The 17134-nt window shown below is 40.9% G+C and overlaps 1 protein-coding gene across 2 annotated transcripts in view; it reads left to right on the top strand.

The window, feature by feature from the left end:
• The window catches only part of FAM172A (family with sequence similarity 172 member A), a 270279-nt gene that overhangs the window by 186823 nt on the left and 66322 nt on the right, over positions 1 to 17134 (top strand). For both annotated transcript variants that reach the window (XM_055790377.1, XM_055790378.1), the window contains 2 exons: positions 5545 to 5661; positions 9002 to 9086. In XM_055790377.1, the coding sequence (XP_055646352.1) occupies positions 5545 to 5661; positions 9002 to 9086 (202 nt within the window). The remainder of the gene's footprint in view (positions 1 to 5544; positions 5662 to 9001; positions 9087 to 17134) is intronic.

Genomic DNA, 17134 nt, shown 5'->3' with positions numbered 1-17134 from the left:
CATTTTTCCTCATTCCTAATTACATGCAACTCAGTAGAGTTAAGTAGCCTGCAAATACAAAGTGATGGAATGATTTGATTTTATGAGCCCTTAAAAAGGAAAGAGGCACATTTTAACTTCCTCTTACCTTTCTCAGAAGTTTGACTTCTTACCCATTTTAAATTTGTTAGAATAGGTATCAAGAGTATGGAATCAGTTCTGCAAAGAGTTACTTACACAGGCCATTTACCTAAACTTTAACTAGGATATTAATGGATTTCCATGTTCGCGGGATCAGACCTTTGAGTCCCCTTTTGGCACATTGATGCTTTCATTTGACAAGAATGCTATGCTATAAAACATATACCATAGAGGTATTTTATCATCTATTCTAAATATATGTACACACACATACACTAAATATACCGCCTAAGTAATAATATCTATGAGGCCTAAACAACAGGTAATAGAGGTATCAACCTTCTGTCATTATAAAGTTATGATAAATGCATAATATAAACTTACAGAGGATTGCCATCTGACCTTACAGACAGTTCAGCAGTAGGACACTGATTAAATTGAGCAATAAATGGGTAATTAATGTATATGAAAGTAAGGAATGCATTTTTAGGGGGTTTCACGTTCTTTCTTATGCAAGTCATAGAGTTGAATATTTATGCAAATAGGTAATTGATGTTTTCTGTTGCAAAGTGAAGGAACAAACTTTCAACCAGTGGCACAGAGAGGATTTTCAGAAAGACGCCTGAATGTTTTCTAACCTGTTGCAGTGAACACTGATCTACGACTCACCATTCTAAGGAAATGAAATATAAATCGGTGATGATACATGGTTAATAAATTACAAACCCAAACTTTATTGTGACTACAAAGAGGAAACACAAAGGCAAACGTAAAATTGAAGTTGCTGAATAGAAAAGACGGTTGGGAGAGTCTGGAGGAGCCAGAATGGCATATTGGGTGATGCAGTAATAAATGAGAACCAGTTTAACTTCCAGAGAAGTGTCCATTTACCTACTTCTGACTATAAATTAGCTATTGGAAGAAAAAGAAGGAATGGAAGGACAGAGTGAGCAGATCCATAAGCCATCCAATAAAGGGATGCACAGAGAGATGGCTTCCTGCAAAACCTTTTCAGCTAAGAAAAATTTAAGATTTGAAAATGAGCACTGAGAAGGAAATTAAGTAATTCTGAGGCTGTGAAGCTTCCTGTCAATGGAATTTGCTGATGTGCAAAGAGTATAAGATGTAAAATGAAATCCATAGGTCCTTCTTTATTGAATTGTTGCTTCGGTAAAAAACATCATTATCCTGAAAAAAACCCTTGTAATCTGTAGTATTGTAAATAGTCTATTTATTTTTATATTTATAATTTCTTATTATTGTAAATAGGTCTATCTATTAAGTATCTTCAGTTTCAGCATGTCCACTTTAAGAGACTATACTGGCTGCATGGAATAAAACTAGTCCTGGGAATGTAAGTCATGCATCCCATAGCATCCTCCCCTTGGAAATTGGTATAACTGTAGTTGTATCAAATTTGAATGGCAGCTGATTGCTACATTTTTGTTCAATGTTAATATATTTAACTTGAACAATTTTATTCTGCTCACCTAATTTTTAAAATGTATGTGGATTCAAAACTATTATTAGAAAAGATAAGTGTGTTTTGACTTAGAGCTAGCAACCCATTGAATATGAAGCATTTACTGAGCATTGGACCTACTGTGGCCAAAAACGCATGGGCTTCTTGCAGCATAAGTTATCATCCCTAGTAAGAGGGCCTGCTGCTTGAGCATCACCTGGATCTGTTCTTCTTGGTTATTATTATCAGGTAACGTCCCGTTAATTAATGTAGCATTAATTGTTAATGTAGCAGAGAACATGAGCTGTTAACAGTAGAAGCCAAGTGTCCTGAGTTTGACATGCTCTGTTGTGACATTCCTGTCACTTAATGATGGACACGTTGCACTTCTTGTTTAATTGAACGTTATACCCTGGATCCTTTCTCCACTTGATGTATTATTTTTGTCTATTTTCTTTCCAAGTTGGCTCATAAGGGCGTGGATGCCTACCAAAACTTACTTCTTCTGGGCTGGATGTAGAGAAATCCATAAGTGAAGCTCAGTTAATCCCTTCAATCCCTCTGTGCTGCTGCATCCATGAGCCCTTGTCCTGACCCCAGTGCTGTGGCTGAGTTATCAAAAAACCTGGCATTGTCAGCCTCAGCCTCTTTGCTGATCTTTTGGAAGAGCATACCATTCTGCAGGCATCCACAAAGCTGAGCAGCCAGCAGCAGCAGCATGTTGGGTATTGCATATTATTCCCCATATCATATATTGTCTGAAAAAGCAAAGTCTGCATGTAGCATGGGAAGAAAGAGCAGGAAGAGATTGTGATCGATGGCTGCCAGTTCTTCCATGTGTACAGGGAAACAGAATAGCAAAATTGAGCTAGGTTTAGAACGCAAAAAGGGAATAGCATGTCTGTGTTTCCTTGTGATTTGAAGAAAAAGGTGATGTTCTTAGATGAACTGGGTTTTTGAAACAAATGTGGAACACAATAGCTTTGAGAAAAGGCTGTTTTTCCAAAGCAGATTGTATTTTTTCCATACCCTGTTGGTCATTAGCAGAGCTCCTGAACACCAGCCCTTCATGGAGGAAGTCATACTGGACCACAATGAGCTGGGGATGATTTTAAGCTTCCCCCAGCATGTAGTAACTCATGAGTAATTGGTAGGTATGTGCGCTTCAAGGACAATGATATTTTCACTCCTTTGCCGATTTAAATCACAGCATTTTGTGCAAGACAGTGCAGCCAAATGAGTGTTGGAATGCAGAGCACTGGTGCAGGAATAATAGTACATATGGTGTTTTTCTAAAACTTACTCAATATACAGCAGAATGTAGTGCAAGTTGGGGATGTGTGGCTTACAGGTCTTGTTTTAAGATAGTGTCTTTTTTAGGGAGCTTTTTTTCTGGTAGGATTTCTGAGCCATTCTTACGGCAGATACATGTAGCAGAGGGTCTAGTCCTCTAGCCACACTGCCTGTGGTGCTGGGTGTAGGAGAAGCGCGGGAGCACAAGCTCTGGACAACTGCTAGCAGGACCTGCAGCACTTCACCAGAAGGTCTTTCTGCAGTGGCTCTCCTGTTTAGAGAAGGAGGGTGATGCTACCTTACCTGTTATGGCAAGGTAAAGCAGTTGGATCGTGATGGCTGGTAAGAGAAAGGACTAGCCACAGCCATCCCGAAAGTAGCCTGGTTTTCCCCTGCAGTCAAAGGGTTGCTCTTCCATGGTCATCTCATACACATAGACCTGCCTGATGAAGGAGATGGTAAAGCTGCAGTCTAAAAACTGGTGTTTTCAGGTATTTGGCAGATCTGAACCACATTTGGGGCCTGATGCAATTGTAAATAACTTTTTAGGATAGGATAGGACAGGACGGGACAGGACAGAATGGGATAGGATGTAGGATAGGATAGGACAGGACAGGACGGGACAGGACAGAATAGAATATTGCAGGTGAGATATTCATAATAAGTCCAAGTTCTGCTGAACCAGGCTGGTCAAAGGTCTGAGTGACTCAGCCCTTTGAGAGACAAAGCTTTTGTCAATGCTTGAGATGCCCATACAATTTAAGGGAGGGGGATTGTTGCATCAATTAAAACCCTCATTTTGAGGCTCCACCTTCGTCTGGTGCTCAGGGGTTTCATCCCCAGTTTAGCAGAATCACCGGTGGTTCCTGCAATGACCTGAAGATCATCCTGAGATTCGTTATTCTTACATATGGTTCCATATTGGAGTTTTGCCATCTTTGTATTTACAGTGAAATTTAGTGCTCAAGTATCAGATGTTTGACTGAAAATGTCAGTATTGCGTTACAGCAGAACTAAGCTCAGCTTCATACAATAGATATTTTGTCCTAAATGTGTGAATTTGTTCCCCACGCACATACCTGTTATGTCCCATTCTCCAAAAGTTCTAGGTATTAAATGTGCCCCACAGGAAAATAAATGATGGGAAAAAATTGCATGTATGGAAAGGTTTCACATGAAGAAAGATTAATCCTAAGAGTTTCCTCCTGTGTGCTGGCCCAAGAGGTCCAAAGCTCAGTTGAATTCCTGAGTCATGTAATTCTGACATTGCCAAAGACAGAGCACTGAGGAAGGTGGGTGCCCGATTTTATCTGGAATGGGGAGCTCTGCCTTGGCACTAGCTGGCCAATAGTGGTGAATATTTTTCCCTTAGAATATTAATTTGATTACAGCGATTGCAAAAACATATGTAATGTAAGCAAAGGAAAAAGGCAAGGCTCAATAATTCAGAATGTCATGCTGTGGTTATATGGAATTGCAAGCAAGAGTGTTTTGCCAGAAGGGTTTACTTGTGTGAGATTTTGAAGAAAGTAGGATATAGTCTGCCTAAGGTATGGATAAATGCTACTTATGTATCAAAAATCTGGATCAAGGTGTTTATTTTGAAATTTCTGATGCAAAATACAATTCACATCCCATTGTAAAAGTCTCTTTTAGAGCAGTGGTTTCAGAGGTGCAGCCTGTGTGCTGGTAAGCGGTTACCAGAGCATGAACAAAGAATGCCTGGTTTTAGAAATGTTGTGTGTGTTGCCATCTGTACAAAAGGAAGCTGAAAAAAGACCATTAACTTTAGTGCGGTAATACAGACACTAGTTGCGAAATGCTGGTTTTATAAGTATAATTCATTATACTTTCTTTGATCCAGTGTTACAAATTAGGGTCACTCGTGTCAGGAGATTAAAACCTTTTTGTCTCTCTTTGATATCAAACTATTCTTTCCCAGTCCCTTTTATCTTGCAGAGCAGTGCTGAATTCCACTGCATCTTTGTCAGTTCGTTCGTGTTATTTGCAGCAATCATTTAATTGGTTTTAGAACTAATATTATTTAGTCATACTGTTATTTGCAACAACAGAGGCTCTTTAATATCCTGAAAATACTGAGAGGCTTCGGTGTTAGCTAGGTAAGTATATGTAGGAGAGAGACCACAAAGAATTTTGGGGCCGTGGTGGGAGTGCAAGGTAGCTAAATTGGATAGAAAAAGGAAAAAAAAAAAAAAACCGTACACGTCAAAGTAAGATTGTACATCAGAAAAACTACAGCAATCTACTGAAAATTAGTAGATGATAGTCATGAGTAGCTTACAGTGAACCACGGGTACCAGCTTCCCTGAAGCACAGAAATAGGAACTTGGAGAAGCTTGTAAAAGGTGTCCTCAGGGAATCTTCCATTTTTTCACTATGATACCTTTAATCCTAGAATTGTCAAGCCACATGGAAAATAATAGGACTGAATAGTTCAGTCAGTTAAAAGTTAGTATTATTTCTTTTATCAAAAATATTAGGTCTTTCTGTGCTTCTGGAGCTGTTAGGATTTGTATAAACTTTAAAACAAGTGAAGTCAAGTATTGAACCTGTGTTGCTCTTTCTTTTTTAATGTAAGATCATTATCTGTGACTAAGCAGACTCTATTCAACAGAAAGAAAGAACTTAAAGCCAATATTTTTTAACAGATGATTCAACGAGAGGCAGAAGTAAAGAATAAGGTAACTGCTGTGGCGTTGACAGACTCTGTTCACAATGTGTGGCATCAAGAAGCTGGGAAAACTATTCGAGAGTGGATGCGAGAGGTGAGGCTGGGGTTTTTTTACAGAGTTGGGGTCTATACGTCTGTATATGGCTCTATAAACATGCCTTTATCTGCTGACCTTTTATATTTCTTTAGGGTATGAAAGACAGCACATTACAGGAGGGTGGAAATTGTGTGCCCATACCAGCCCCTAAAATAACTGAGATTAAAGCCATTTCTGAACTTCAAAGATAGCAGTCGAAATAATAAGAATCAAGTTCCATGTTTCATCCTGCTGCACAGCCATATAGAGAGACATATAGCAAGGTGTCCCACACATTGCCTGGTATCTGGAGCAAAGTCCAGGGTGCAAGCATCCTGGCTTGATCTGGTGGTGGCAGTAAAGCCCCTTTAAGCATTTCGTGACTCAGCGTGATGATTTGCACAATGGGCAAGAAGTCCTTTCTCTCGGCGGTTTTGTGAGGTGAAATTACTTGTAAAGTGCTCTGATGTTTTCTGGTGAAAAGTTGAAGCACTTGCCACCCTACACCTAGTTGGTCCAAGATGATCTGCTGTTAGTGGGTTGTCCCAACAAGCATCAGGTTCCATCCTTGGGTGAAGGACGATGGCATGCATTCATTATTTATTTTATACTTAAGTATGGGATTGCTGAGATTTTAAAAATCATACTTTTTAAACTGAGACCAACTGGACTTCCATTTATTACTCTCTTGGTCACCAGCTAAGGCTCATGTCCATGTTTTCTGCATTCCCATTGCAGAACACTAAAGCAATAGGCGCACGTGGCAAGTTTAAACTAGCCATATCCTGAACTTTTGGTTAGACTTGACTTTTTCCCGTGGATTTAGTGAAACTTTATGTATAGACTGCCTATTCCTGACTTAACCTTACAGTTTTATAGGCCGTGACTGATGGGAATAGAGAATCACCTGGGATGCAGTCTGACAGCTCAGACTTAAATGTTAAAAATATAAAGAATGGTAACCCCTACAGGCTCTGTCAGAAAAATCCCCATTTTCTTTATGGGAAATCAAAACCTTAAAATATATGTTATGTAGTAAAACTGAAATTTTAAATCCTGTAATTTGAATCTGACAACTCCATTTTTCTTTAAGCATTTAGTCTGAACAAGACAAGTGCATTACTTTTAATTTCATTTGCAGAAAGTAGATGTTAAAGAATAAGTTAAATGATTAATGGTCTAAAAAGTGGATGGAGTGTCATAACTTACATTAGCATTGAAAATCTCCTATAAGAAAGAAGAATTTTACATATGTGAAGTGTGGCTGAGTGGTATTAAGACTAGCATATCACCTGGATATCTCTTACTTTAATCAGGTTTAAGGCTACTGGTAGAATGAATAATAATTAAAATATACACCTAATCGCTGCCTGTCTGTAGGGCTAATTGCTGTCATTGAAAGAATGAATTGTTAAAAAAGTAATTCTTCATTGGAGCTATCTCTCCTGTATCATTGGTGGCCTATTTTTAGTACCTATAGAAGTCATGGTTTTTGAATTTATTAGGAGCTGTGATGAATGATAAAACAAATCATCCATTTACATATCTTGACACTGCTTTCGAGAATACTTATTTCTTACAGGCAAGTGTCACATTGTATATAAAAGCTGGTTAATTGTGTGCTAATCTTCTGTATTATCTCCAGCTCTCTGATGTAGTGTTCTATCAGTAGTTAATATTAATTTTACTTATTTCAAATGAATGTAATACTTCATAAAAATTCTATTTCTTTTATAATTTCTACCATCTTACAGTTGCAATTTCACATTCAGCTGTTAATTAAAATTATACATGCAAATTGTAAAATGTATAATGCTTTACTACTTTAAACCTTAAAGCCTTTGTGAAATACTTCCATTTTAACCATTTTTTACTAAAAAAGTTACATTACTGGGTAGTGTGTTTGTTTTCTTTTTTTTTTTCCATCGAGTTCAATAGTTTCATTGATCTACTGTTTCTTACAAAAATCTGCCATGCTTTGTGAACTTCACTTTCTAATCTCATACAGCAACCCTTCCTTTATGTTGTTCCTGCTCTCCCTGGTCCCAGAACAGTAGGGTTGCCTTGACAAATCTATTCAAAAGCCATTCCTGGCCCTTTATTGGTGGGGACTGAAGCCTTTGAAATTCTCTCCTCACTGCAACACAGCTGACATCTTCTTCCAGACAGAATGAATTAAGGAAATACAATAAGACACTTGATCTACCAGTCAAGGATCTTTCCATAGTGAGGACGGACTCCATGGTGCACAACTAGGGCAGCAAGCATCTACAAATACACAATACATGCTTGTTTACCAGAATAGCAATCGTCCATTTTTACAATCATGATTGATGGGATGATTTTATAGAAATCAGTCTGAAAATTCCTTGGGTCTTTCCAAAAAGTTATGTGGTTTTGGGTTTTATTTTCCTTTTCCCCTTAATGAAGTTAATCAGGTTTTCAGAAAGGGAAAACTTGTAATAAGGGGAGCCTTGTAGATCTTGTAATTCAGCTGGCAATCCTATTAAAAATGTAGTTGCTTTATAATTAAATTTTCAATTCAGTAGATTTGGTGTCGTTTCAGCATATTTTATTAAAAGCATATTATTTAATACTTTTATTCATATGCTTCTCTGAATAGATAGCATTTGGAGCAAAACATTAAAAAAATCCATGGTAAATTCATCCTACTCAGAGGTTCAAGAGTAAAAGATGAATATAAACACTTCCTGAACATAAATCCCCAAAGACCAGTATTTACATTTTTAAATCTTCATATGCAATTCATCTCAGCTATATTTCCAACTATTTTAATGTCAATTTGCTATCTTGATGTCTTTTATTCAGTTTAATCTGTTGTTTTGTGATTTTGCAACCACTCTTTCCAGAGTGTACTCCACCAAACCCCCCTGAAAAATTCTGGTTTCTTATTGTTGGCAAGCAGGCAGGCTCAGTGTTTGTATCAACACATATTTAACAACTACAGAAAGGAAGAGCTTAAAACGTGCAGTAGTTTGAAATGTGCAGTGGGTAATTCAGGCACCCATTGGTCCAAGCACCTACTTAAGTCCACCGGCATTTGAAGCAGCACTTTAAAGACATGCTATTTAAGCACATTACAAATCTTCTGAAGTACGGTCTTACTCTTTTTACTTATTTTGTATGAAAGTACAGTATGTCATCTCCAGTTAGCATGCGTAAGCGGGTGTGGTGTGTGCACCTTCCAGTCCCTGTTGGGACTGCTGTGTAAATTAGCATTGAGTATTTTGATGTGATCCTTGTCCTTTTGATGTGATTCGTCCTTACTTATGAAGTCTCTATTTATTGCTGTAAAGAGTTTTTGGCTTACCCCAAGATTGTCTGCCTGCTCTTACAGAACTGCTGTAACTGGGTGTCCAGCTCTGAGCCCCTGGACACGTCGGTAGAGTCCATGCTGCCCGACTGCCCGCGCGTCTCTGCAGGTATGTTGGTTTGTTTGCGTCAACCCACTGCAAGCGTTCAGTGGAGTGGCTTGTTTATTTAAAAACACAGTTGGTTCTGAATCCATTTTCAGAATATATATTTCAGAATAACCCTTCTGTGGCAAGATATGGTTGAAAGCATGCAGCTGCTTCTATTTTGTGGAGCCCACTGTTAATTTTTTAAATTTTTTTTGCTTCACGTGGGATTTAAGTTCTCTGCTTTAGTGTATGTTTTTCTAGTCTTCATTTCTCTTTGGCTTTAAGTAATTGCTGGCATTATAGGTAGAAGCTTAAAAATAATAGCAATGATGAAAACTGGGAAATTTATTATAAATGCTTGAATAAATATCTAACTCTGTGTAAGCAAGAAGGTGTTAAAGAAGTACGTTAATGAAAGGTGCAACTAAGTGAAATAAGGCACTTTCCCAAATCCTGATCAGCACAAGTCTGGCTGATGTATCAAGTTATTTACAGTATCTTAGAATGCTGATGCGAGATTTCTGTTGTTTTGGAAATACTCAGCTACACTTTTTCATTAATGAATCGTAAATCACAAGGAGCATGTAGAATAATACTCAGAGACTTATGTTAACATGTAATAACGCCAGAAAGTAGACATAGTTGTCAATGTAACAGGAAAATCTCCAATCTCTGTAGGAAAGTAATCTAAAATACATAAAGCTGTTACAGAACTTTCATGTTTGATTATCAGATTTCCTAAAAGCCATAGGTAGCATATTTCTGTAGAATACAAAATCAGGTTCAAAGGAAGACACAGCCTATACAATATTAATTTAAAAGCTGGAACAGTATTTGACCTTGCTCTGTGAGACGCAGTTGTTCATTTGACAAGTTGGAGATTCATATCTGTCTGGATCTGTGAGGTTGTTAGTGAGACCTAACCTTGCAGATGAAATTTAGTTTACTGCAGGGTATTTTTAAGGCTTGGAAAATTTAGTGGTACTTCGTTGGAGAGCTCACAACAACCAGAGACCTGTAATCACATTTCTGTTATGAGTTGGGATCTAACCATCCAGATCGTCAGCTCTGTGCAGGTGCAGTGCAATGGCATTGATGTTGCTCTTTAGTGCTTAGGGAGATGATACATTACTAAAATTTTTGTAGGTTCAGTGTTCATTTACCAACTTTTTGCTCCGTTAGGGGAGAGTACTGCAGTTTAAAAGACAAATACTGCGCAGGGATGGAATTCTTTAAAACAGGATTAACTTCCGATCCCTGACGTCTGCGTTGCTGTGGTGCAAGAGTGCATGTTACAGAGGTCATTTCAGTCAGGTAAAGAGGGGCTTGGACAGCAACCAGTCAGTATTTACGGTACGCTTGCCAGCACTGGAAATCCTCCATCTGAGCTTCTGTTCTTTTTCTTTGTATTCATCCTATGGAGGTAATGTCAAAGGTATCCTACAAAAGAAATCCTAAGTGTTATTTGAAAAACAGACTGAGACTTTAATAGGGGTGTGAGTCTTAGTTTCACATATCTCTTGAGGATGGGTCAGAGTGGACATAAAGTCTATACTCCACTTAACGAACTGCCAGCTACACTGACATCTTTGGCAGGAGAATAAATTTAAATGTGGTAGGATTTCAGCCGGTAAAAGTTGGCTGTTTGTATTTCATGCATACATACAATGGCACTAGATTAAGATCACTGATGTTTTAGAAGTTCTTGTCAGAGATTTTGGACAGCAATTTAAATGGAAGCTAACCAATTCCAGGCTTTTTACAATTTCTTTGTAATAGAAGGACAGTTTAAAATAGCATAGCTTTATGTGACTACTGCTGAATTATCAATTTGCTCATACGTTTTTGTTTATATTTGTTGTATTTATGTCTTATATGGACAACTGTAAGGCATTTACAGAGGAATAGGTGAATAATTCTTACCCTGTGTTTGCATGCACAATGGCATAAGCCTGCATTAGGGTAATCTGTAATAAATGTATGAAATGCTACTAGATGTAGGAGCATTAGTATTTAATGTGAGAGATTTTATTTCACTGATTTCATGAGAATTGCAGTACTGAAAGAGCCCACACTCAAATACTGGCAGCATTGCCTTTGGTATTTCAATGAAATGAAATGACAGCGAAAGTGATCAGAGCAATGTGAGGAGACTTTTTAAAATAAACCTTTTGCAGCAGGAAGATTCCCTTTTCTGCTTGGAACCCAGTCTTCTCTGTGTGTTTGCACTGAGGAGGAGGTTCAGGAATAACTGCCTCTTGGTCACCTTTCATGAGCCAGCTTTTCCAACAAGGGTCTGATATTCAGTCTTTCAGCGTATTGGGATTTACAGGCAACCCCAGGTTGTTTGTGAGCATTGCCTACTTCAGATTATGTCACAGTCTATTGCTGGCATTTCATGTAAAAATCACTAGAGAGAAATAAACGGCCGTCAGACTGGCAAAACAACTTGCATTTCCAGATCACGTTGTTAAAGCTTTTGATTAGAGCATTATTAAGTAATTAAAATGTTTGCCATAATTCATTCACGTCTGACTCAGTTACAAAAAGGAATGAATACACTTTAATAATTGGAAGTTGTGGGCATGAGAACAACAACAACGCAGAAAAAGCAAGCCATAATAGTTCTGTTCTCTGCCCTTGTGGCAAGAGGTGGGGTGCTGCAAGGGTCCCACCTTCATGGTCTTTCCTCCGCATCTCAAGGATCTGATTGGGTCACAGTTTGTCTTCCTGCAACAGGTTATCATCACACCAAAGGGATTGTCCTCTAAAACTTCCCATTTAACACAGTTGTCCTGTGTGGTATATGTAATCCTAAAAAGCCTCCCATGCAGTGTTGAGAGGCGTATCTCCCAGGTCAGACAGCTTCCATCAGACCTGGAGCTCCTGTGGAGGCTATGTGTCCAATACCAACCATCTCATTACCCTTCCCATGTTCTTCCAACTAGAATAAAGCATCCTTCCTTACGAGAGAAGAGTCCACTCCTCTCTATCATTTATCAGCTACCAGGCAGGGTTGCCCAGCACCGTTCCCCTCTGCTCCTTCTTCAGGAGAGCAGATTTTGGCTTCTTCACGAATCTGCTTGGTAGAGTCCCATAGGATAGAGCCCTGAAGGGCTAAAGGGCCCAGGGCATCTTGTTGATATTCAACGATCACCTCCTCCAAGCTCAGGAGTGATGCGTCCCAACAAAGAGGAAGGGCAAAAGCACCAGAAGGCTGCATGGGTGAACAGGGAGCTCCTGGACAAACTCAGACGTGGAAAGGAAGCCTACAGAGGGTGGAAGCAAGGACAAGTAGCCTGGGAGGAATACAGAGACATTGTCCAAGTCTCCAGGGATCAGGTTAGGAAAGCAAAAGCCCTGACAGAATTAAATCAGGCCAGGGACATCAGGGACAAAAAGAAAAGCTTCTATAGGTATGTCAGTGATAAAAAGGAAGGCTGAGGGAAGTGTGTGCCCTCTGTGGAGTAAACAGGAGACCTGGTTACCTGGGATATGGAGGAGGCTGAAGTGCTCAGTAACCTTTTTGCCTCAGTCTTCACCAGAAGTGCTGCAGCCACACCACCCAAGTTGCCAAAGGCCGGGACTGGGAGAACAAAGAGCCACCCTCTGTAGGAGAAGATCAGGTTTGAGATCATCTAAGGAACCTGAAGGTGCACAAGTCCTTGGGGCTTGATGAGATGCATCCGTGGGTCCTAAGGGAACTAGCAGATGAAGTTGCTAAGCCACTGTCCATCATATCTGAGAAGTCACAGCAGTCTGGTGAAGCTCCCACTGACTGGGAAGGGGGAAACATAATTCCCATTTTTAAAAAGGGAAACAAGTAAGACCCAGGGAACTACAGGCTAGCCAATCTCACCTCTGTGCCAGCAAGATCATGGAGCAGGTCCACCTAGAAACTATGCTAAGGCACATGGAAAATAAGGAGGTGATTGGTGACAGCCAGCATGGCTTCACTAAGGGCAAATTGTACCTGACAAATTTGGTGGCCTTCTACAACAAGGTTACAGCATCGATGGATAAGGGAAAAGCAACTGAAGTCATCTACCTGGACTTGTGCAAAGTTTTTAACGCTGTCCAGCGTGACATCCTTGTCTCTAAATGGGAGAGTCATGGATTTGACAGGTGGACCATTCAGTGGATAAGGAATTGGCTGGGTGATTGGCACTCAAGACACTTGCAGTCAACAGCTTCATGTCCAAGTGGAGACCAGTGACAAGTGGCGTTCCTTAGAGGTCGGTATTGGGACCAGCGCTGTTTATGTCACCAACATGGGCAGTGGGATCAAGTGCACCCTCAGCAAGTTTGCCAGTGACTCCAAGCTGAGTGGTATGGTCAGCATGCTGGAGGAAGGTATGCTGTCCAGAGGGACCTTGACAGGCTTGAGAGGTGGGCCTGTGTGAACCTCATGAAGTTCAAAAACGTCAAGTGCAAGATCCTGCACGTGGGTTGGGGGACTCCCAAGCACAGATAGAGGCTGGGCAGAGAATGGATTGAGAGCAGCCCTGAGAAGAAGGACTTGCGGTGTTGATTGATGAGAAGTTCAGCATGACCCAGCAATGTGTGTTTGCATCCCAGGAAGCCAACCAAATCCTGGTCTGCATCAGAAGAAGCATGGCCAGCAGGTCAAGGGAGGTGATTGTCCCACTCTGCTCTCCTCTTATGAGAATGCCTGGAATATTGCATTCAGCTCTGGGGCCCCCAACATAAGGAGGACATGGACCTGTCAGATCAAGTCCAGAGGAGGCCACGATGGTGATCACAGGGCTGGAGCACCTCTCCTATGAAGACAGGCTGAGAGAGCTGGGGTTGTTCAGTCTGAAGAAGACACCTTATCGCAGCCTTTGGGTCCCTAACGAGGGCCTACAAGAAAGGTGCAGAGGGACATTTTACAAGGGCATGTAGGGAAAGGACAAGGGGGGAATGGCTTTAAACTGATAAAAGGTAGATTTAAGTTAGATATCAGGAAGAAATTCTTCCCTGAGGCGCTGGCCCAGGCTGCCCAGAGCAGCTGTGGGTGCCCCATCCCTGGCAGAGCTCAAGGCCAGGCTGGACGGGGCTGGGAGCAGCCTGGGCTGGGTGGAGGGGGCCCTGCCCAGGGCAGGGGGTGGGAACTAGATGATGTTCAAGGTCTCTTCCGACCCAAACCATTCTGTGATTCTCTGGCTCACAGCCCCCTCTGGTTTCCAGCTTTGGAGCTTTGCACAGGTAAGATCCTCAGCTACGGCACTGTCATCTCATTGGCCTGGAGGAGCCCTCTGTCAGTCTCTTGCCTTCACTCTGTGTTTAAAATGTCTCTTCCCTTTCAGCCCTCATTAAGGACCTCTGTTAGACCTGAGGTCATCTTCTGCCTCAGTCTTAATCTACCTTCCTATTGGAGTCAAACAAGAAGACCTGTCTTCTGTCTTAGAGGAGATGGATCCATTTCCTATCTAAGATGTAAACAAATGTAGGGTGGAGAAAGGTGAAGACTTTAAAAGCAGTCTGTACATTAAAATCATCACGGAGAGTGGAGCAGGTGTGGGAGGGAGTCCTACTGGTTAGGAGATTGGAGGCGAGCTTGTAATTTGGCGCAGACAATGTGATAGACATTTCAGTGACAGGTTGTGTTGTGTTGCTGCTAACCACAGCTGTGGTTCTCTTGATGTCTCTGAGACCTTAGAACATTTCTCCTAGTTCTGGAGCAGGGAGTTCACAAGCCCTTGGGAAGCCATCCTACTGGAACAGCTATTGGGTGGGAACAGCTGAAAGCAAGGATGGGAGAAAGCAGATCCATGGATCTGTGTCCATCTCTGTTGCTGTTGAGGGATTAAATGACTTTGATTCCAGGCTAGTGGTGTGAACGTTACCTAAGGAAAGGCATTATAGTAAATTTTGCCAGGTAAACATGGCCTGTGTTTTCCTGAATACAAGTATTTTGGGGTGCCTTATAAGGACCACCTTAGCGTTTGGATAAGATACATTCCTTAGCTCATGTGTTTGCCAGTGGATGCTTTTTATTTAGGAGAGAAGATTAAACATTGCAGTATTTTGCCAAAGTGGATGTGCAACAACACTAATTTACATAATCAAATAAAAAGAAGTTATTGTAACGTTAGTAAAATTAATTACCTAATCAAATCCTTTTAAAGCCTTTCTAGTTGACCCCCAAAATCACTAGTTATTCTTTTAACAGTTGCAGCCAATGTAGTTAAAACATTGTAAAATAAGGAAATTATAACATCAAAAGACAAACAGGATAACACAATGGAATGAAACGTTGACAGTAATCAAGAAAAGCTCTATTCATGGAAGAGCCTAGACTTGAATATATGTCTCTGTAATAAGGAAAAGAGTGCAAGAATGAATTCATGTAGCTGAATAAAGTAATTTCAGGGTGGCGGAAGAAGAACAAACTCTTGATTTTGAGAGACAGGTATGACCTGTGCCGGTGGCACTCTGAATGGTATCTGAGTGAAACCTCACATATTTCCTGGTACCACGCATCAAACTTGACTCTGCACCATATATAAAACATTTTACTTCATTTAGATAAGCCAAGCACAGCTTTATGCTTTTTTTTTTTTTTAACTTCAGAGTTCTGAAAAAGATCATTAATATTGTTTCTAACAGCCTACTGCAAGTGTTTGAGGCTTTTATAGATAAATTAATAAAAGGGGAAAATGGCTTCATGGAATAGTTGAGGTGTGAAAGGACCTCTGGAGATCATCTGGTCCAAATCCTGCTCAAGCGGGGCCACCTGGAGCCAGTTGCCCGGGACTGTGTCCAACCTTCCATAAGCTCCAATACATGTCATTAAAGAAACCATGGTCATGGTAATTAATATTCATGTACAGTTGTGGGGGGTTTCTTGGTACACTTGCCCTAACTCCCACAGAGTCATGCGGTATCCGTGTGGTGTGCTGGACGGTTGTGTTGGGTTCAAGTCTGAACATGAGTGAGCATGGAGTAGAGATAGTGGTAGTTGTCTGAGGTCAGGGAAGACACTCAGCTTTGCGTGTGCCATCACCAGAATGAGGTCCTTCACACTGCACAGAGGTTCAGAAAGTGGTTGTTTTCCTGCTTTGCCTTTCCAGATCCTTTCAGCTGGGAGAGGGGAAGGGGGGCTGGCTGATGGTGGTTTCTGATGGAGCTTGTCCCAACAAGGAGCTGGGTTGTCATCCATTGAGCCTCTTGGAAAAAACACAGCCAGAAGCGTTCCTGCATGTGTTAAACACACACTATGTACTTTAAGGCTTGAGGGGGGGTGAGAGATTTTTCTGTATGCACATAAGAGGCTTGCAGTTCAAACCAAATGAAAAATGAGATTCTGCAGAGCTCAGTGAAAAACAGGGAGAAGCTTGTTACCTGCTGGTTTTGAGTCCTTGGCATAGCTTGATTTAATATCAAGACAAGAATATGGTACTAAACAGTACCCTCGAGACTGCCGCTTTGTGCTAAGTAATAGAATAGCATCAATAATCCTTCCATGGGGCTACAGTAAATTTAAGTAAAGTTATTCTGGACTGTTAGATCTGCTTAAAAGCACTGATCCAAGAAAGCGAGCGCATCACTTGCACAGCGAGCCTTTCCCTGGAAGAGCGGGCGTGCAGCCCAGCCCCCACACATGCTCATGCTGGCTCATCAGATAAAGCCCTTGTTGCAAAGCTCGTGTTGGTACTGGGGAAATCACGAATTACCCGTTAGATGACGGAGGCAGCAGTTTTTATCGGGATTGCCTAACAGGTGGATCTGCCTGCTGTCTTAGGAGTTCAGTTGTGTATTGCCATAGAAGAGCCTCATCTAGCTGCACATGACCCCATGCTGAGCAGATCCTGGGGTTCAAACAGGAGGATCTCCACTGAGGTTAAATGAGCTGGGCAGCACGGCAGGGTCTGTGTGCAGGGGTAATTGCATGAGTGAGGCTCATAACAGGTATAGGAAAGGACCAACTTATTTCTTCCCGCTTTGCTTCCTCAGCCTTATTTGCACCACTGTACGCTTCCAGTCCATGTGTCTTGCTCATAACAAACAAGGCAGAAACAACCATAAACTGTATTAAGCACTGAGACAATACCTCGCTCATCCCC

The sequence above is a fragment of the Falco peregrinus genome, chromosome Z (genome assembly GCF_023634155.1).
Source record: "Falco peregrinus isolate bFalPer1 chromosome Z, bFalPer1.pri, whole genome shotgun sequence".
In the NCBI taxonomy this organism is placed as follows: domain Eukaryota; kingdom Metazoa; phylum Chordata; class Aves; order Falconiformes; family Falconidae; genus Falco; species Falco peregrinus.
Note: the sequence above shows the minus strand (reverse complement) of the source record. Positions and strands in the feature narration are given on the sequence as shown.